Raw genomic sequence first — 21618 nt, 5'->3', positions numbered from 1 at the left:
GAGCTTCATTAATAGGCAGCTTCACTTTTTAAGAGGTTCCTCTTCCTGGACGACAATGACAGCATGAAATGAAAGCTCCACTGTAGAAGTCAACCTAGCCAAAATCTGCAAATACACAGCTTTGTTTTCCGGCATGAGCTATTCACTGGAGTTTAGCCATGGACGTATGAAAGGTTAGAACTTTGTGAAACATTAATACCTGGGTTTTAAAGACAAGGACAATAATATTTATCCAAAACATCTGATTTATAGTCAACTCTATTTTGTGAAGTTTATGAATGTATAACATATGATACTGGTCTGAGTACTTGACACTTCAGGCTGAACGTAATAGATGGTAAATAAGGAAGCATCCATGAAGGAAAAGGAAAAGCAATAAGCTTGTTTCTCTAAAGGAATATTGTAGACCAAAGCTATGTGATTTTATTCCTTTTGGCAGATCATTTGGAATAACTTGATGCTCAGCCCATGGATTTGAAAATGTTTTTAAAGCACAATCTCAACATCCAGTTAATTCAAAGACAAATTGTTTCTGAGACTACTGGTGATAGGTCTAGGATAGCTGCAGGATATTATGCTTTATCCAACATTAACTCAGTAGCTGGAAAAATATCAAGATATATTTTCTAAAGCTCTGGGAGGTGTTATTTCACTGGCTCCTATTGATTTCATTATTACTACTCCTGAAAAGGCATTCGTGCGCAGGGTACAACTTGACTCCATGTCTGCCAGGTAGAAAAATGTAATCTTTGTGCTTGAGGATGTATAACTGGGAAATTAAAGACAATCACACAAAGAGATATGTGGATATAGAGATGCAAAGAACATTATCTTGCCAAACACAACTTTGGAGAAGGAAATTACATAAGCAGGTACATTGGAGGCGTAATTAAGGGGACCCTGAGTCTTCTATTCAGTCAGATTTTTCCATTTTCTGGAATATTTAGAAGAGAATTAAGTTGAATAATCTCCAGTATTTCTGGGACTCTCATGTAAGGTCTAAGCAGGATTTAACTATGAATAACGCTCTTTTGAAGGTAACGAATTTCTGTAGCATTGAGGAAAAGGGTGTGAGGTAAGGTTCAGGTCTTTTGATGACTCTCTGACCAACTGAATCTAATAAACCAATTATTTGACATATGAAAGATAACTCTAACTGTTTGAGGTAAGGAGACCCATGTAGAATTAGATGAATCCACAAAATTACCCCACTCCCTATTCTTTGGAGGTCCCTCCTAACGGTGGCTAGAGCATTCAGAGGGATTAAAAGAACAAAGCCAAAAACAAAATTAAAGACCTGATTCAGGCAGTTACTCATCCGTGCTGTTACTACTACCATCACCTAAGCAAAGCCCTCAACTTGCTCCCTTGTTCTCACACCCCTCAGGCTTCTGTCATGCTATATTTTCCCTTCGAGGTCACCATGGGTGGTCCTTTCAAACCTGATTTCTCCCAGGCAAATATCTCAACTAGATGAGAAGATGCCAACATGAGTTGCAAATGATGATTTGCCTCAAAAAGGCTGGCCCCAAGTCTATTACATTCCTCAATAGATTTTGCTTCTGATGAAACTTACCGCGTTTCCAAGGTTTTCTTTTTTTTTTCACCCAACACCTTACCCAACCTTCGTACCTTGTACAACACAGGGAATTTCGAAGATTTGAACACACTAGAATAGTAAATAGTCATGCCCAAATAACTCTATTTGGTCAATGAGAAGCTTTATCTATTCCTATAAGCAAAAATCTTTCCATAAATATGTGTCTATATTACAGTGAATTCAGAATAAGTAACCATGAATCATATGGTTGTGGGGGCTGTTTTCAAAAATGTGTGAAAGAAAAAGAAGCTTGAAAATATTGGCAATGACAGAAGTTGAAGCAGCAGTAGGTAAATGGCCCCATGTTAAAAAAAAAAAAAAAAAACTGCCCCCTGCACAAGCTGAAAACCTGCCTTGTTTGATTCTTTTCCCATTGTTTTGCTACACTCAGAAATATTCTTCCTCAAATATTCTTTTGCATTCATCCTTAAATATCTAACCATAATTATTAGTTTGTTATAGTTGATTTGTACCATGACAAAAGAAGAGTAAACATATAACTTTTCCCAAAAATAATTCATTGGAAAGTAGTAATTATGTACCAGTACTCATTGATGTTACACTTCTTTTTCATGCACTTTGCTCCAGAAGATATATATTTAATATTCATGTAAAATGCTTTCTTGGCAGTGGGTCAGCATCTTTCCAATGAAGAGCCCATTGATGACACAGAATAGAACTTCCGTTCTCCCTTAAGTAGAAGACTGCCTATTATTCAGTGTCCTTTTTGTCACATTGAAGAACAGGGAACTTTTTATTCTTTCTAAGAATGGCCTTTCAGATTCAATAACAACATGTTCTGTTCCTCAGGAAATAAGAGAAGATCGAGATAGGGCGCGGCTAGACTCCATGGTGCTGCTAATTATGAAACTGGACCAACTTGACCAAGACATTGAGAATGCTCTCAGCACCAGCTCCTCTCCGTCCAGCACACCAACGAACCTGCGGCGGCACGTGCCTGTGAGCTTTCCACTTTCCACCTCTTTGCCCATGAGCATGATATCTCTACTTCATAGAGTCCCTCTTACGAATGAAACATCCTTCATGGCAGCATCCACCCATATGTGACCCTGATAGTGTTCTGTAAAGAAGACACAAAGAATTCTATGCTTCATGCAGAGTCCATTAGAGAAGTGTGGGATTCAAAAGAAAATGGTTATTATTAGTTAGAAAAGACAGTCAGCTTGGGAAATTACGGTTCCTAGTGATCAAATCCTCTTCATTTCAGCTATTTCCCTAATTTTCAGTTTTTTCTGATATGCTATAAATGCCATCAGCAAGGCTATGTCTATCTTGTTTAGTATTTTATTTCCAGTGCCCCACAAGTTTACATTGGGTATAGAAGATAAGAAATATGTGCTGTGTGGATGGATGGATGCGTGGATGGATGGATGGATAGATGGATGGTTGGGTAGGTGGATGGGTGGATGGATGGATGGATGCTGGTTGAACTAACACAGCATACTGCAGGAAAGAATTTAGATGAGAGTAACTTGAAAACACTCTAAAATTCTCTCAGTGAAATACGATGAATAGGACAGAGGTGAGAATTTTATTCTACTGTGAACTAATGTATTCTACTGTGCACTAATTTCATATAAGACAGACACTCCTCTGAGATTTTGACACTCAAAATAAAATTTGGAAGACACAGATTCCAGGACTGGCTATACACTTTATGTATCTATATTAGCTTCATATTAAATGACTTAGTTTGTACAGATCTACCAAATGTGATGGTAGAGTTTACTCATGATTAATCTACGAATCCCTTTTCAATTACTCTATTACATTTGTTGTGCAAAAATCAACACATTAAGTCAAGAAATTGTGTTACCTAAGATCAAAGGGGTGGAAAATCCTGTGTATAAATTTGAACACCCACCAAAATAGAGCTATTCTGTCTCAAAATTCTTTAATTAGTACAGTTCTATCATTTATTCTGAAGTTTTTCAAGGCTCATTCTAACTGTGGGGCAGAATATTTCAAAGTAAATAATTCAAAGTAAATAATTTTAAACAATTAAAATAATGGCTAACTTCAGTATATACTAGGTACTATTCTAAGTCCTTTACATATGTTATCACTTTAATTCCTCACAGTGTTTTTTAGATGAGTAAACCGCGTAGAGAAGTTAGTAATTGTGTGTGCCCGATCTGGGATACAAACCCACCAACCTTGCTGCAGAGCCATATCATTTAACCACTACATCATACCGCCTTCTCTAGCTGACTCTAATCCCATTGTAGTTTGATAGCTTGGGCAAAAAAAAAATTTTGTAATTAAAAATGGGAGAAATGGGTCAACTAGTTTTGGGTTTTTTTTTAGTTTAAATAAGTTGAGTAAATTTTTTTAATGAATAAATATGAAATTAAATACTTCGACTTAGAAAACCAGTAGAAATGACATTTTTGTTTTTGTTTGTAACCTGAATAATTTTTTCTTAGCCTTCGGAATTCATCCCAAATGGTTTCTTTACAGAGAAGTCTTCCTTAAATATCCTTCTGTCCTCCTAGCCAGAATCAATTACTCCTTTCCTGGTGCTCCCATAGTGTCTTGCACATACATTAGTAGGAAAAGTATCCAAATGGAAGAAAAGCAATCCAAGCCATACCCTGCAGACCAGCGAGAAGAGATGTTTTCATCTTGTTTCCATATGAAGTGTGCAGAGAAGCTTCATATGCATTTTCATCAACTTTTAAGCCATACTTTTTAATAGGAGATCCTTTGTAATAGTTTTTTTGCCATTAATGCAAACATGGGATATGTTTTCTCATTAAAATTGTCTGTCGTGAATTGTTAATCTCTCCCCTTTTTCTTCTGCATTGAACTTTCCTCAATCTCCATGTATTTAGGAGGAAAACCACAGCCCATATTTCTGCTAAATACAGCTCCATATTGTAGTCTCTGTCTCAGAAAGCAAGACAGCCCTTACCTGCTAGATGTGGTTCTTTGTTGAATGGTAAAGGCAGAACAGAAACAGGAGCTAAGGCAGGTAATGATTTCCACATCTGCCTACATCTAATCTTGTGCCTCCACTTAAAGTGTAAACTGGATTTTATATTACACACCCTATCTCATGGAATATCCCCACCATTGCTGAAAAATGGTTGATTCTGTAAATAAAGATCTAAATTTTCACTTCACTAGATACTCGGAATAGGCAAAATAATAGAGTGGAAATATTATGTACTTTGGAGTCTCCAGGCCTGGGTTCAAATGCCAGCTCGACAACTAAATACCTGAGAACATAAGAAAATTCTCTAATTTCTCAACTTGAGGTTCATGTACAAAAAGAAACATTATTTCCTACCTCGTGGCTTGTTGGGAGCAGTAAATGGAAGAGCGTATGTAAGACATATTGCACAGATCTGGCACAGCGTACATATGTAGAGTTTGTTAATTCCCTTTTCCTCTCCCATGTACTCATGCCAGGCACTGGGCCCAAGATGAATAAGACATATTCTGCAGCCCTCAAAACTTCTTTTTGGTCTTTCTGTTTTTCTAGGTCATTCCTTGTTCTTTATTTCTGTTCCTTGGTATTTAAAGCTAATTTTAACATTCTCTCATCATCAAAAATTTTTCCACAGGCACTTTCCATTCCTTTTGATAATTGCACCATGGAATAAGGGGATTATAACAGCATGATTATGACCTTGATTGTCCACAAGGAGCACTGTCCCAGATTCAGAGGAGAAACGTCCTCTGCCACACCCTCACACTGCTCTGTGAATTTACGATTTAGTAGGGAGGACAAGACAGACAATGAAACAGGGACCTCAGTTTGAGACGATTTGTGAGAAAATGGTGGAGTGAGTTCTACTATAATAAAGGGTATAAAAAATAATATAGGTTGAAGTCTTTAAGAATGCCTTTAAGATAAAAAAAATATTAAAATAAAGGTAGAGGTAAAGATGTAAGGAGGCTGCCTTGATAGAACTTACAAGTTGGGATCAGACAGATCTGAGTTTTAATGCTAGCCCTGCCACAGAATGTGAATTTGGTCAAGTTACTCACCTTAGCCTTGGCTTCATCATCCATCAGGTGACGATAACAGTACCTTCCTCACAGAGTTGGTGAACACTGGAAGCAGAGATGGCTGTAAAGTATTGTCTTTAAAAGGCAAAAACTCAATAAATGGCAGCTTTTAACACTGTTTACTATTTTGCCTCAGAATTGCTGTATTGTTAGAAAGATACAAAGTTGCCCTGTTGTTTACCTAATCAAATTATAAACAGGAAGGCAAAACTGACACAAAAGATTTCTGATATACATAAAAGTCAAATATAAATGGCTTATAAATTACCTTCTACTTATGACTATGCATTTGATGTTGATTCAATTTGAAATTTTAATGAATCACATTTATCTTACGGTAAAGTGTTGTTTCTCTTTTCCATGCAAAAGAGGAGTAGACGGCCTTGATATGAAATCACTCAGGGCATGAGAAATTTAGTTAGGGTTATATGTTTTACACACACACGCACACACACACTTTTCATATTCATTATCTCTGTATATTTTTTGTACCCTTTCTTTCTATCTCTTTGTCTTTGTGTCCCACTTTTTTCTTTTCTTTTTTTGCAGCTTTATTGAGATATAATTGGCACATAACACTGTATAAGTTTAGGGTATACAATGTGATGATTTGACCCACTTGTATATTAGCAAAATGGTTACCACAATAAGGTTAGTTAACACATCCATCACCTCATATAATTACAGTTTTGTGTGTGTGAGGTGAGAACATTTAATATCTACTCACTTAGCAACTTCAGGTTTATAATTAACAAGTATTGTTAACGATAGTCACCGTACTGAATATTAGATCCCCAGAACTTGTACATCTTATTTTTTCTTTTATCATGCTTTGTGCTTTGGTGTCATATCCAAAATATCGTTGCCAAGACCAATGTCAAGAAACTTTTTCACTGTGTTTTTTCTAGGAGTTTTTACAGTTTCAGATCTTACATTTAAATCTTTAATTCATTTCAAGTTAATTTTTGTGAGTGGTGTAAGATGGGGTCCAATTTCATTCATTTGCATGTGAATATCCAATTTTCTCAATAACAGTTATTGAAAAGACTATTTTTTCATTATTGAGTGTTCTTGGCTTCCTTGTCAAATATTAGCTAACTATATACGCATGTGTTTATCTCTGAACTGTCTATTCTATTCCATTGGTCTATGTGTCTGTTTTTATGCCAGTACCATACCGGTTTGATTACTATACCTTTTTAATAGAATCTGAAGTCAGGAATTGTGATGCCTCCAGCTTTGCTCTTCTTTCTCAAGATTGCTGTGTCTATTCAGGGTCTTTTGTGTTCTCACACAAATTTTAGGATTGTTTTTTCTGTTTCTGTGAAAAATGCCATTAGAATTTTGACAGGGGTGGCACTGAATCTGCAGATCACTTTGGGCAGTATAGACATTTTCACAATTTTAGTTCCTCCAATCCAAGAACATGGGATATCTTTCCATTTTTTTGTGTCTTCTTCAGTTTCTTTTCATCAATGTCTTATAGTTTTCAGTGTACAGATCTTTTACCTCGCTGGTTAAACATTAATATTTGTAAGTCTAGTTATTCTTTCATAAAATAATATTTAATGATCATGTTCTAGGTGCCAAGCACTATTCTAAGATCTGGAGATGTATCAGTGAACAAGACAGGTGAATCTCTGCTCTTGTGATACATAGATTCCAGGTGAGGGAGACAGACAAGGATTAGAGAAAGCGATGAATGAAGGGTGAACGGATGGATAGATAGATAGATAAGATGATGGTTAGATATAATTCATATGTGGTAGATAAACAAGGTAATAGGATTATAAAACAGAGAATGATGCTGTGGAGGTTGAAAGGAAGAAACTACTTTAGCTTGAAATGTTAAAGGATGATTCTATGAGGTAGTGACATTGAAACTAAGACCTGAGTGACAAGAAAGGGCCAGCAAAGGCAAATACTGCGGCAAAGGACAAGAAAAGACATAGTCCCCACTGTAGAAACCAGCTTAGTGGACTGGAAAGACTGACAAACAGCAAGTTTGGCTGGAACATACTAAGAAACATGAGAATGGTATAGCATCGGGCCAGAGAGTTAGGGTTCAGGGTAGATGCACCATGTGGGCGATGGTAAAGTTGAGATGTAGAAAGAGTAGACATAAAGATACTTAACTCATAATTTTCTCAGGTTAAAACTGTAGAGTGATATTCACCTTTACTCCCTCCCCTCTGCGTTCTCCTCATACCTAACTTTCCCCTGTGCTCTCAGGTCACCATACAACACGAAGGGAGCGTTTGATAAATTGAATGCACAGTCTTTGAAGAGATTACTGAGTAATTGCATTCACTTAGTAGACAAGTCATAGCCACGTTCTGTGTACTAGATATTAAAAAACCATAATGATGGGGCTGGCCCCGTGGCCGAGTGGTCAAGTTCGCGCGCTCTGCTGCAGGCGGCCCAGTGTTTCGTTGGTTCAAATCCTGGGTGCAGACATGGCACTGCTCATCAAACCAAGCTGAGGCAGTGTCCCACATGCCACAACTAGAAGAACCCACAACGAAGAATATGCAACTATGTACTGGGGGGCTTTGGGGAGAAAAAGGAAAAAATAAAATCTTTTAAAAAAAACCCATAATGATATTAATAATAACTATATTTGTAGTAATGGCTAACATTTAATGAAAATTATCAAGTGCCGATTATATGCACTTTGCATATATGCTACTTAATGCTCAGGAAACTCTGTGAGCGCATGCTATTGTTATACCCATTTTCAAATGAAGGAATTGAATTACACATGGCAAAGCATAGTTCCTGCCCTCAGATAACTTATAGTTCATTAGACAGACAGACACTTGAGCTAAATGATTCCAAGCCATTGTGGCAGATGTCACTATGGAAGTCTGATGGGGGCATTTCTGAGTGAGGTGAGGAAAAGAGACAACTGTCTTTCCGCTTGACACCCACAATGACCCTGCCACATGAGGGGTATTAAGTGATTTACTTAAGGTCACACAGTAAGCAAGGGATGTTTATGGGCTTCCACCTCCTGACTCACTGCAGTGCCCTAGCTGGCTCCCACTACTGCCACTTCCAATTCCCAATCAGCTGTTAAATTACCAAGGTAGTATATTACTTCATTCTCCAGTATTTGCCTTCTAAAACCAAACCCTCTGAAGAGTATAATTGTTATTACAAAATAATGCAGGACGATGGGTGACATGTCAATGTCAGTTGCCCCTAACTCTCTAGTGGGTCAATGTGTGTTGGGAGAAGGAGGAGGTGGAAAGTGTTGGTGGCAGGGAGAAAAGGCATGTAGAGAGCATGTACACACCTTTCACGTCAATTCCTTTTCTTTTAATAGGATCTGGAGTCAGGATCTGAGAGCGGAGCAGATACCATTTCAGTAAATCAGACTCAGATAAATCTGTCTTCTAACACTGAGTCCACTGACCTGCCATCTTCCACAGCAGTGGCCAATTCTGGAACCAAACCCAAGTCTATGGTAAGTCACAAATGATAATAACAGTCAGTCTCAAGACAAAATGTGGATGATCATCAGGTAAGTGTTGATATCACATCCATTCAATACAGAAGAAATACGCTGAGAATTTTAGTTGCAGTGACTTCATAGTATTTAATTAAGTACAACCCAACATACGCTGTTTGTTTTATAAATGATAACACAAGTACTTCACTAAAACAGGTCATGGATCCAGAATTATGCAAAATACGGTATTCAATTTTGTTACTAGATACACAGACCTTTAAAGAACCAAGAATGCAAAATCTGAAGATAGCTCTCCCTGCGTTATTGTCCTGACCACACAGCTTACTGGTTAGAAAATTGCCTCTCAAAGCTTCAATCGACCAGCCAATCGATAGATAGAGAAATGGAGATACAGATATATAAAAATCACACACACCACAAATTTTATGTGGGTCTAAAATGACATAGCACATGTAAAGTGCTTAGTGAAATGCTTGCCACAAAATAAATATTGAACAAATGTAAGCTACTGTCATTATGATGATGATGCTTCAGTGATTGTATGATGCTACCAAAGCAAATAAAAAAGAATTACCGGATATAATACTATAGCGTGGTGAATTGTAAATAAAAGCCATTTTCCTTTAAGTAAAAAGTTGAACTGCAGCAGGAAAGCAGTATTTGACTCTAAAAGGTAACATTTATGGAGGAAGTAATTACTACTTCAAATATCTGAAGTCCCAGCCGCTCCAAAATAACCTTTCCTAGTTTAGTGAAAATCATAGTGCCGTATTATTTTTTTAAATGCCCATGTTAGCTTAACACAGAGAAACAAGTTTGGATTGCTTGTTTGCCTGCCTTGAAAATAAAAGACAAGTCTGAAATGAGACTCAAAAGGGAATACTCCGAATTTAAAACGTAGTAGATATATTCAATTTCAGGAACATCTAGAGCATTCTTTTTTATGGAATAAATATTTATTGAACATATACTATATGGCATGCATTAGGCTGGATGAAAAAGTCTCAGAGAGCAATAAAACATATTCTCTGTCTTTAAACAGCTCGCAGTCTAGCACAAGAAGGTAAGCACAGAAACAGTGAAACGCAATGACCTGCTATGTGGTGGTGCTGTATATGTTGGCAATAGAAGGAACCAATGACATCTACACAATGCTATTTGGGGGTAAACTGAAAAGGGCCAGAAATAATGCACAGACTGCAATGAAATGGTGCTCTTCTTTTTCATAATGCATAAAGAAGGTTGAAACACAAAATTAAAATATGAAACCCGGTGATCCCATTTTACTACATTTCTTATTAAGGAAAAGGATAAAAGCCTCTCAACAGATTTAAGTTGAAGGTTTGGGAACCATTGGAACATTGGCCTTTTGAACACTTGGGACAGAGGTGGGGCTGACAAATAAGAAGGAAGCAGAAAGGAAGGTGAATTCCCTTTTTAAAGGTATTTATGCCTAAATTCACTTTTTAAGGTACCTGCCATTATGCTGAAGAGCAGTTCTTTTCACTGTGATATTCATTTCATGTTCATCTTTTACTTCAGAATAATTGCCCTTGGGATCCACTATTTCTTCCTTGTAACATACATATTTTAGTGTGTGGCCACCTTATAATTCGTAACAAGTCATACAACTCTGTGTTCAGTTTCTTAGACTTTCTTCAATACTCCCATGTTTATAAATATGGTCAACATATTTCTGTTGAGATATGTACATATATTTTATGGTAGCTGTCTTCAGTAAAGTTTTAGAATCAAAAACAAAACCATCAGTTTTTCTAGGACTTTAACTCTCAGCGTAGTTTGTGATGGGTACTTTATCAATTTTTTCATGTTTTGCCATATCAATTGACCACACTATTCACCCCAAAGCAAAATTAAGAAATACTTAAAATCAATTATTAAACAGAAACATTGTTTCATGCACCACAAATCAGCTATTTACTGAAAAGTTGTCAAATTTGAATAAAATTGGATATGAATATGTGTCTAGCTGTTGAAGTGTAACTTGTTACCTGAGCACAAAACCACAGCCTCGTAGTGATGCCGAGACTCATTAGTGATTAATGAGAATCATTATGAAATTGACAGCCTCCAAACACAATATTCCTCTTCAAGACAATCAAAAACTGCTTAACACATCTTGAGCGATATCACAGGTAGGGTTAGACAATTGGACATGCAACTCTGTCCAGCTACTGAACTATAATTTAATAAAATTCTCCAGCCAGCCATGAGAAAAAAGTACCCGGACAAAAACACTCCACTGTCAAAGGCAACTAACTTTCAGGAAATATCTTAAAGTAAATGGCCTATAATAAAAGTAGCTTGAAAACCAGCCTTTGTTTTGGGAGGAAGTGTTGTTTGAATTTGCGTGTGTACATTTTTGGTTGTTATTGGTGGTGTTATCCTTTTGAATGCTTCCTTTTAACTACAGTTTGAAAATAATTCTTGGGCCATGAATCAGTTTTACGTTTTTAGTTGTTTTTGGGTTAGAATATTAGAAAGAAGAATTTTACCTATTTTATGAGAGATTAAACAGATACTTTTCCCCTCGATTTGGAGCTTAGGGACTAGAAGATGTGTCATTGCAGTCTGGCTACTTTGGGAAAAGACAAAAACTCTATTATCCTACCCTGCTGTTCTTTTCATCATGAACTAAAATTTCCATTTTCACATTAAATAGAAATGTTAAATTATAAGAACACCTACTTCTAGCATCCACCTAAATTGAACTAACCTTCCGCTCCATAATGTCACATTTTTACAGACTGCTTACTTTCATTTCAGAATTATTTAATGTTACGTTTGATTTGCTGCTGTGAAGTCTATTTATAATGGTGACTAACTACCACAAATATTTGGCTTTCGTTTTGTGTGTAAGGTCTCTGGGTTTCTAAGTGCCTATTTTTCAATAAGATTTCTTCTTTTATATTTATTATTAGAATGGGACCAATGAGTAATCTTCAGATTTTTCATGAATGCTATGTATATATCACGCTGAAAATTGAGGATTAAAATAGATTTCTGAGATGTATTTCACACAAAAATGAAAAAGTTACAGCGTAGGATATCCACTACCAAAAAACACATGAGAAGAAAAGAGGTCTAGTGCTTCATGTCAAAAAGCTCCTCCATTTCTCTCCTAAATTCTTTGTTTCGTACATTTGAGGCAATCTCCCAATGCCTTTCATACCAGACGGTTCTGCAAACAACCCATGAGTGGTTACGTCATTTTATACGAAGTGCTGAGATTCACTGCAGAGTGATACACAGACCTTCCTCCCGCCATGGTATTCAGTGCCCTAGCTGTTCCCGCATTAATTAATATACGACAGTTACATGAAAGATTTGACAGCTGGGCACTAAAACCTCGGAGGCTTTGTCATTGTTGTTTTTCCTAAAGATACTGATAAGTGGAGGTGTTCATTAAATCACTATTAATCATACATTTACGAAGAAAGAGACCAAGCGCTAGACCAGGAAAACAGCAAGTTTTATTTGTAAAATAAGTAACTGGAGGAGCTGGGAGGGTCTAGCATTCTGCTGTGCAGAATAACCGAGAGCGTTGTTAAAAGCAATGCAAGGATATGTTTTTAATTTAGTCTAAATGCCCCTCCCCACCCCCAGAAACTCCTTTAGTAGCCCTGTGATAAAGAAATTCTAATAACAGTGATGAGACCCTCAATGGTCTGGGCATGTTCCAACCACAGCTAGACAGACCAGCTCTGAGTGTGTCCTAAACTATCTAAAGGAATGTCGGAATATATTGGCATTCATATCAGAATGTACTGAATACTAGAATTACAAAATAATCCTTTTATTGAAGACATCAAAAACAGCAGAAATTATTAACCTTCATTATTGTGATTGCTACAGAGTGAAAAAAAGACAGCTGTATCTTATTCCAGCTCAAGATGGCAACAGTAGCTCTAATTTCACAGATTAGATACACCCCTGATCTTTTCATTATTCCACCAAAATAGCAATGACATGGATGAGGAGGGAAACAGCAGCTCCTGGAGGGGTGGGAGCTGAGGGCAGGCAGAATGCCGCCCAGCCAGGGACCACCAACTCCTTTTAAGAATGGTTCAGGTTAAATCCTGCCTAAAGTTTGCTAGACAGTGACCAAAATAAAGCTTCAACAGTATGTCCTGACTACAAGTTCATGATCATTTCTACATGACTTTAAAAAAGAAAAGACTCCATGGGGCCATCCCAGTGGTGTAGTGGTTAAGTTCACACACTCCACTTGGCGGCCCAGGGTTCACAGGTTCGGATCCTGAGCACGGACTTATGCACCACTCAGCAAGCCGTGCTGAGATGGCATCCCACATACAAAATAGAGGAAGATTGGCATAGATGTTAGCTCAGCAAGTCTTGCTCAAGCAAAAAAAAGGAAGATTAGCAACAGGTGTTAGCTCAGGGCCAATCTTCCTCATCAAAAAGAAAAGACAAGACTTCAATGCCACAGTCAACCAGATATTTGAACTGCTTTTACTGACAATTCCAAAAATTGCACGATCAGTCTAACCTATTGTTGAAGAAAAAAATCGCTCCATGTGACTCCCCAAACATAATTGTTTATGCTATAGTCAACTCAGTGAGGCACTCACATGCACTCTATTATTTTTCTCCCCTCTGGCATCACAGAATCAAATACTAACTTTCCGGTCTGACATTCACTCATCAATAGCGACATCCTCCTTAAAAAGCATAAATGTTTTGAGGTCAGAGGAAAAGGAGGTGATGACACTATATATGAGTTTGGACATTGTTATTTTTAACAAATGTTATTAAAGTTTGTCACTTAAAAACAGAATCTTATTTTCCCTTTTTTCACCCAATGAGAAATGGTGTAATTTACATTGTTCTTGAAATTTTCCATCTGTCTTTTGGCTACTCTGTATGTAAGAAGTATAACTTGCCATTCAAAATATTTTTATGAATCTATATGTAAACATGGTAAAAGCAGAGATTACAGGAATGTGAACTTTAGGAAAGATTCCAAAGTTTTACCGGGGTTGTAATGATGGAGAAAAGTATTTTCTGCCCATGTAATAATAACATCAAAAATTAAAAAAAAAAATAAACAACAAGCATTTATGGAGTGCACACTATGCGGCAGAGACTATATTATGGACCTGTAAGGCTTAGTTCATCAAATCCTCACATTAGCCTTGAGGTAGATGGTGTTATTACCTAGCGTTCACAGACGAGAAAACTGGGACTTCCAATGGCTAATGTGAGTTGCCTATGGTCTCTAGTAAGAGATGGGTCCCGGAGGGCACCCGGATCTTCCACAGTCCTACACACTGCCTCCTACGGAGATCCACATCCTAACTTCCTGTCTTCAAAACCAATATAAATTGGCTTGAGATGTTACTATATCAGAAACGAAATGTCATTAATGTCTGAATTCTCCAAGGGCACAAGAACACCTTCATTGAACAACAAGGAACAGCAGTGACTCATCCGAGAGCGGCACAGGTTATATCGTTCTAACATCACTTTCTAAATCATCCATCTACCGCAGATTTTCTATATGTGTTTACATGCGTATATGTGTGTGTGCACATATATACATATACACCAGATTATATATACATATATTTGTGTGCATGTGTCTATATATGTATATATCCATCCCCTGATGTTATTTTCCAAAAGCCTGTGTTGAATAATTCTTAACTATATGGTTAAATTTTTGATGAAACCAAATTAGTAATTATGAAGTTCTCATATAGTCATATAATTATTATTCAGCATAAATTTTAATGATATATTTATTAATTTTATATAAGACTATTACTCAGGATAAACACGGAAACCACCAATGCAGATTTATTCACTGTTCCTGGGTATAGACTGTGTGGTGGCGTCTGTTCCTAGGGATGGACCTAGGTGGTGTCTGTATCTGGGGTAGGAGATCTGAAGTTTGGGAAGATCTGAGAAAGGGTTTCAAAAGAGAAAAGCTCATAAAGTGAGAAGAACAGAGGTTAATGGGCACCTTTTATAACCAATAACCGACTTGTTAATTGTTACTTCTGTAAAAGAAGGACTTCCATGTAAGGCTGCTTAAAAATAAAAATTATAAAGCCCATAAACATTGTTTTGATAGAGAGTTATTTATTAAAGATGTCAGGGGCAGTCTGATTGGGAGTATGACGTTAATCTGTGATGAATTAGCTACACAAGGTTAGAAGAGGAATTCAACCTAGAATCCGTGGGGGAATTTAGGAGGGTGACTGAACCTCCTGAGATTGTATTTTACATTACGTATGCCCGTCAGCATTTACACATGAGAAGAGTGTCAATATCTTCATCCAATTCTCAAAAGACTTTACAAGCCCCCCATAAAGAAGCGCTTATCCAGGTTCTGACGCTTCCATCAGTTGTCTAGTGAAGAGATCTGATGAACATGAGAACATCTTTGTTACACATAAGACGCTTCAGGCACATTGACAGGAATTGCTTGGTCAGAGTGTATTTCCTAGTGGAGAATTCTGCAGTATCTCCTTTGCAATAAATTAGCTATGTTTCATGGGTATTCAGTGAAAATTGATTCTGCTATGGAACCATAAAACGTCATTCACATTTGTCCCAATGCACAGCATATCAATAAAATTAAAACTGATCCAAGAAAGAAAAGAAAAACCATCAGGGGTTCCCCGTAATAGTTTCAGGGTAAACCAGGTTTTACATCAAAGTGCAATCACGTATCTTGTACATACGGTCATTAAGCTAAAGTCATTTTGCTTGTGACATATTAAATAGGCACCACATCATTTTAAAGTATCATATAAAACCCAATTGATATGCAAAATTCTAGTAATATTTCTATTTTGTTTTATCAGGAAATTATATACTATATTTTTGCTTAAATGTTTGTCAGATGAATTTTTTACAAAACTGGTAATTTTCCCTAATGCTGTCCCATAGTTAAAATAAAATAGAGGGAAAAAGCATTGTCTTTTTTACAAAGAGAAACTGCAAATATTTCTTTTTACTGAAGTCTTTGGGGAAAAAATGCAAAGTAATGTATAAATTTGACTAGAATTTAAACAGTTTTTCACAATGCCACATATGATAAGTAAAGAAAATTGTCAGCATAGTAAAGGAAAAAATGACATAGATCAAATTTTTAAACAAAGTTTAGTCAGCCTCTTCTGAAATATCAAGAAAACATGGATTAGTACAGCTTACCATTGATAAATGCAAACAAAATGTAATAGTCTTAGAAAAATGCCTTTGATTGTAATGCTTTTAAATGTGGTCATTTAACTTTGACATAGCTAAGGAATAACATTAAAGTATGTGTATTTTAAAGAAATATTTGTCTGTTAAAATCCTCATTGTTTATGAAAAGGAAAAATCAGGCAAAATTTATTTTATAGCTTTGTTTTAAGAAAAACTGAGCCACCAAAGAGCTGGAAAAAAATATTTCTAAAAAGGAAATCATTCTGTGATTATTGTAATGAGATATTTCTTAGAATTCTATGATTCTAAAGCATAGAGGATTCCAGTCACATATTCTGGATTTTGAAGTAAGTACGTAATTCACTAGCCTTGGGCTTTGAAAAATCGAAATATTTTTCATAGCCATTTGCTTTTATATTTAAAATAAATTCAAAATTCTCTCGTTTCTTGTGTTTAAAGATACTGACATCTGTTTCCAATTCATTTACATGTTAATTCGTGACAGTCTTATTTGGGATACGTTATTTGATCTCCACAATGACCTCCTCATGTAAGCTTTTCACTTTGAATCTCTCTTTGAGGAGTTTCATTTTGCCAAGAATAAATATAATTTGTACCCAGATATACTGATCCTTACTACTCTGTGACCACATGGTATTTAAATAATTTTTTGAGTTGGCAAAATTGTTTTTCTATCTTGTTTGTGTTTAGTTTATAATAACTTGGTTAATTAGATGTCTGGAGCAGAATTTTTGAAATGAAAAGAAACTGGGGAAAATGGAACACACATGAATAAGGAAAGAGTTAGAATTGAACAGATTTCCTTAGGACAAGAACCAATTTTTAAAAATCATCTAGGCAACCTACGATTTGGTCATATGAATAGTACTTTTGTATGTTATCATCATTACAATGAGAAAAATTTAGTTTTTCCATGTGCAGATGTTACTTCTCGAATCCAGCTCATATTTTCATCCAAGAGAAATAACAACTTCCAGTTATTTCTGGGCAATGTAAAATGGCAAGCCAACAGCATGCCACATCACAGCAACCAAGAATATAATTCATAGCCCTGAGCAGTAATAATAACCAGGAAGTCATTTTCACAGAGTTCTCACTTTGTTCATTTCAAACCTAGTTGTTCCAAAGTTCTAATGGCATATTCAATACGTTCCCATTTTTTCCTACTTCTCTACTTTGATTCTTTGATAATTAATTCAACCCCTGGCATTTGATGGCCTCTCTACTCAGTTCTTAAAGACAGTTGAAGTCATTTGAGATGTTTAATCAGGGATTCCACACGAATGTTCCATAGCAGATATACAAAGTTTACACAAAGGTCCTTCTTGAGTAAAGTTTTGAGCTGTCTACCATGTACCAGATTCCTAAATGGAAAAATTAAAATGTGGACCAAGTATTTGAGTATTTTGAGTATCACATATCTAAAGAGTTGGAGTCATGTAACAAAAATAAGAAAGTAAGGAAATTATCTACTTTTAATCTTCGTGGTGTCCTAAGACATGTCACTTGAAAAATATTGATATTCCTGACTATTCTGGGTATTTAATGAACATTTTATGTGCTAGGTTTTTTTTTATTTTTTTGAACCAATAGTTCATACTCTTTTTTTGTTTTTTTTTTCATTGCAGTAACATTGGTTCATAACATCATATAAATTTCAGGTGTACATCATTATATTTCAATTTCTGTGTAGATTACACCATGTTCACCACTCAAAGACTAATTACCATCCATCACCACACACATGTGCCTAATCACCCCTTTCGTCCTCCTCCCTCCCACCTTCCCCTCTGGTAACCACCACTCCAATCTCTGTCTCTATGTGTTTGTTTGTCGTTGTTTTTATCTTCTACTTAGGAGTGAGATCATACAGTATTTGACTTTCTCACTCTGACCTATTTCCTTAGCATAATACCCTCTAGGTCCATCCATGTTGTCACAAATGACCAGATTTCATAGATTCTTATGGTTAAATAGTATTCCACTGTGTATATATACCACATCTTCTTTATCCATTGTCCCTTGATGGGCACCTAGGTTGCTTCCAAGTCTTGGCTATTGTGAATAATGCTGCAATGAACATAGGGGTGCATGTATCTTTACACATTCATGTTTTCATGTTCTTTGGATAAATAGCCAGCAGTGGAATAGCTGGAACATATGGTAGTTCTATTCTTAAGTTTTTGAGGAATGGCCATACTGTTTTCCATGGTGGCTGCACCAGTTTGCACTCCCACCAGCAGTGTACGAGGGTTCCCTTTTCTCCACATCCAACACTTGTTTTTTCCTGTCTTGTTAGTTATTGCCATTCCGATGAGCATGAGATGATATCTCATTGTAGTTTTGATTTGAATTTCCCTGGTAGTTAATGATGTTGAACATCTTTTCATGTGCCTGTTGGCCATCTGTATATCTTTTTGGGAGAAATGTCTGTTCAGATCTTTTGCCCATTTTTTAATTGAGTTGTTAGTTTTTTGTTGTTGTGATATATGAGTTCTTTGTATATTGTGGATATTAACCCCTTATCAGATATATGGTTTGCAAATATCTCGTCCCAATTGTTAGTTGGTCTTTTCATTTTGTTCATGGTTTCCTTTGCTGTGCAGAAGCCTTCTAGTTTAATGTAGTTCCATTTGTTTATTTTTTCTATTGTTTCCCTTGCCTGGTCAGATGTGGTACTTGAAAATATGCTGCTAAGACCTATGTCAAAGAGCATACTGACTATGTTTTCTTCCAGAAGTTTCATGATTTCAGGTCTTACATTCATGTCTTTGATCCATTTTGAGTTGATTTTTGTGCATGGTATAAGATAATGGTCTACTTTCATTCTTTTGCATGTGGCTGTCCAGTTTTCCCCACACGATTTATTGAGGAGACTCTCCTTTCTCCATTGTACGTCCTTGGTTCCCTTGTCAAAAATTAGCTCTCCATATATGTGTGGGTTTGTTTCTGGGCTCTCGATTCTGTTCCATTGATGTATGTGTCTGTTTCTTTGCCAGCACCATGCTGTTCCGGTTACTATAGCTTTGTAGTATATTTTGAAGTCAGGGAGTGTGATACTTCCAGTTTTGTTCTTTTTTCTCAGGATTCCTTTGGCTATTGGGGGTCTTTTGTTGTTGCATATAAATTTTAGGATTCTTTCTTCTATTTCTGTAGAAACTGTTGTTGGAGACTCGATAGAGATTGCATTGAATCTGTAGATTGCTTTAGGAAGTATGGACATTTTAACTATGTCAATTCTTCCAAACCAAGAGCATGGAATATCTTTCCATTTCTTTGTGTCTTCTTCAATTTCTTTCAACAATGTTTTGTAGTTTTCACTGTACAGATCTTTCACCTCTTTGGTTAAGTTTATTCCTGGGTATTTTATTCTTTTTGTTGCAATTGTAAATGGGATTGTAGTCTTAATTTCTCTTTCTGCTACTTTGTTGTTATTGTATAGAAACGCGACTGATTTTTGTATGTTGATTTTGAATCCTGCAACTTGACTGTATTCATTTATTTCTAAAAGATTTTTAGTGGATTCTTTAGGGTTTTCTGTTTATAAAATCATGTCATCTGCAAATAGTGACAGTTTCACTTCTTCTTTTCCAATTTGGACCCTTTTATTTCTTTTTCTTGCCTGACTGCTCTGGCTAGGACTTCCAATACTGTGTTAAATAAGAGAGGTGACAGTGGGCATCCCCGTCTGGTTCCTGTTCTTAGAGGGATAGCTTTCAGTTTTTCTCCGTTGAGAATGACATTAGCTGTGAGTTTTTATATATGGCCTTTATTATGTTGAGGTACTTTCCATCTAAACCCATTTTATTCCGAGTTTTTATCATAAATGGATACTGTATCTTGTCAAATGCTTTCTCTGCATCTATTGAGATGATCATGTTATTTTTAGTCTTCATTTTGTTAATGTGATGTATCATGTTGATTGATTTGCTGATACTGAACCATCCCTGCATCCCAGGAATAAATCCCACTTGATCAAGGTGTATGATCTTTTTAATGTATTGCTGTATTTGATTTGCTGGTATTTTGTGGAGGATTTTTCCATCGATGTTCATCAGTGATATTGGCCTATAATTTTCTTTTTTTGTGTTGTTCTTGGCTGGTGTTGATATCAGGGTAATGTGGCTTCATAGAATGAATTAGGAAGCTTTCCCTCCTCTTCACTTTTTTGGAAGAGTTTGAGAAGAATAGTTATTAAGTCTTCTTTGAATATTTGGTAGAATTCACCAGGGAAGTTGTCTGATCCTGGACTTTTATTTTTTGGGAGGTTTTTGATTACTGTTTCGATTTCCTTACTGGTGATTGGTCTATTCAAATTCTTTATTTCCTCTTGATTCAGTTTTGGAAGGTTGTATGATTCTAAGAATTTATCCATTTCCTATAATTATCCAATTTGTTGCCATATAGCTTTTCGTAGTATTGTCTTATAATTTTTCGTATTTCTGAAGTATCCATTGTAATTTTTCCTCTTTCATTTCTGATTTTATTTATTTGAGGCATCTCTCTTTTCTTCTTGGTGAGTCTAGCTAAAGGTTTGTCAACTTTGGTTATCTTTTCAAAGAACCAGCTCTTGGTTTCATTGACTTTTTTTCTCTTGTTTTTTAAGTCTCTATTTCATTTATTTCTGCTCTGATTTTTATTATTTCCTTCCTTCTACTGATTTGGTGCTCTGTTCTTCTTTTTCCACTTCCTTTAGCTGCACTGTTGGGTTGTTTACTTGAAATTTTTCTTGTTTGTTGAGGTAGGCCTGTATTGCTATAAACTTCCCTCTTAGAATCTCTTTTGCTGTATGCCATAAATTTTGGCATGTTGTATTTTCATTTTCATTTGTATCCAGTTATTTTTGGATTTTTCCTTTGACTTCTTCATTGACCCAATAGTTGTTCAGTCGTATTTCATTTAATTTTCACATATTTGTGGCTTTTCTGATTTTCTTCCTGTAGTTGATTTCTAGTTTCATACCTTTGTCTAGTCTTTTACTCCCTTTCTCCCCTACTTTATGTTTTTGATATCACATCCAACCTCTTTTTGTGTGCGTGTTTGTATCTGTTACCCTCTTATCATGGAAATGGGTAATTTTAGTACTTTTGTCTTTTGACCTTCATATTAGATTCGTAAGTGGTTGATCTAGTACCTTTACTGAATTTTTTGCCTTTACCAGTGATTTTACTACTTTTTTTTCTTGCTAATTTTCTTATTCCTATTTGTGGTCTTCTCTTTCCCACTTAAACAAGTCTCTTTAGCATTTCTTGTAAGACTGGTTTCTTAGTGATAAATTCCTTTAAGT

General features: G+C 36.1%; 1 protein-coding gene across 5 annotated transcripts in view; it reads left to right on the top strand.

Annotated features, from left to right (window-relative positions):
• DLC1 (DLC1 Rho GTPase activating protein) overlaps positions 1–21618 on the top strand; it is a 479654-nt gene that overhangs the window by 184937 nt on the left and 273099 nt on the right. For all 5 annotated transcript variants that reach the window (XM_070598490.1, XM_070598489.1, XM_070598488.1 and 2 more), the window contains exons 3-4: positions 2411–2560; positions 8967–9107. In XM_070598490.1, the coding sequence (XP_070454591.1) occupies positions 2411–2560; positions 8967–9107 (291 nt within the window). The remainder of the gene's footprint in view (positions 1–2410; positions 2561–8966; positions 9108–21618) is intronic.

This window comes from Equus przewalskii, chromosome 28 (genome assembly GCF_037783145.1).
Source record: "Equus przewalskii isolate Varuska chromosome 28, EquPr2, whole genome shotgun sequence".
NCBI classification, from domain to species: Eukaryota; Metazoa; Chordata; class Mammalia; order Perissodactyla; family Equidae; genus Equus; species Equus przewalskii.
The sequence above is the reverse complement of the archived record's forward strand: the minus strand, read 5'-3'. Positions and strand labels throughout refer to the sequence as shown.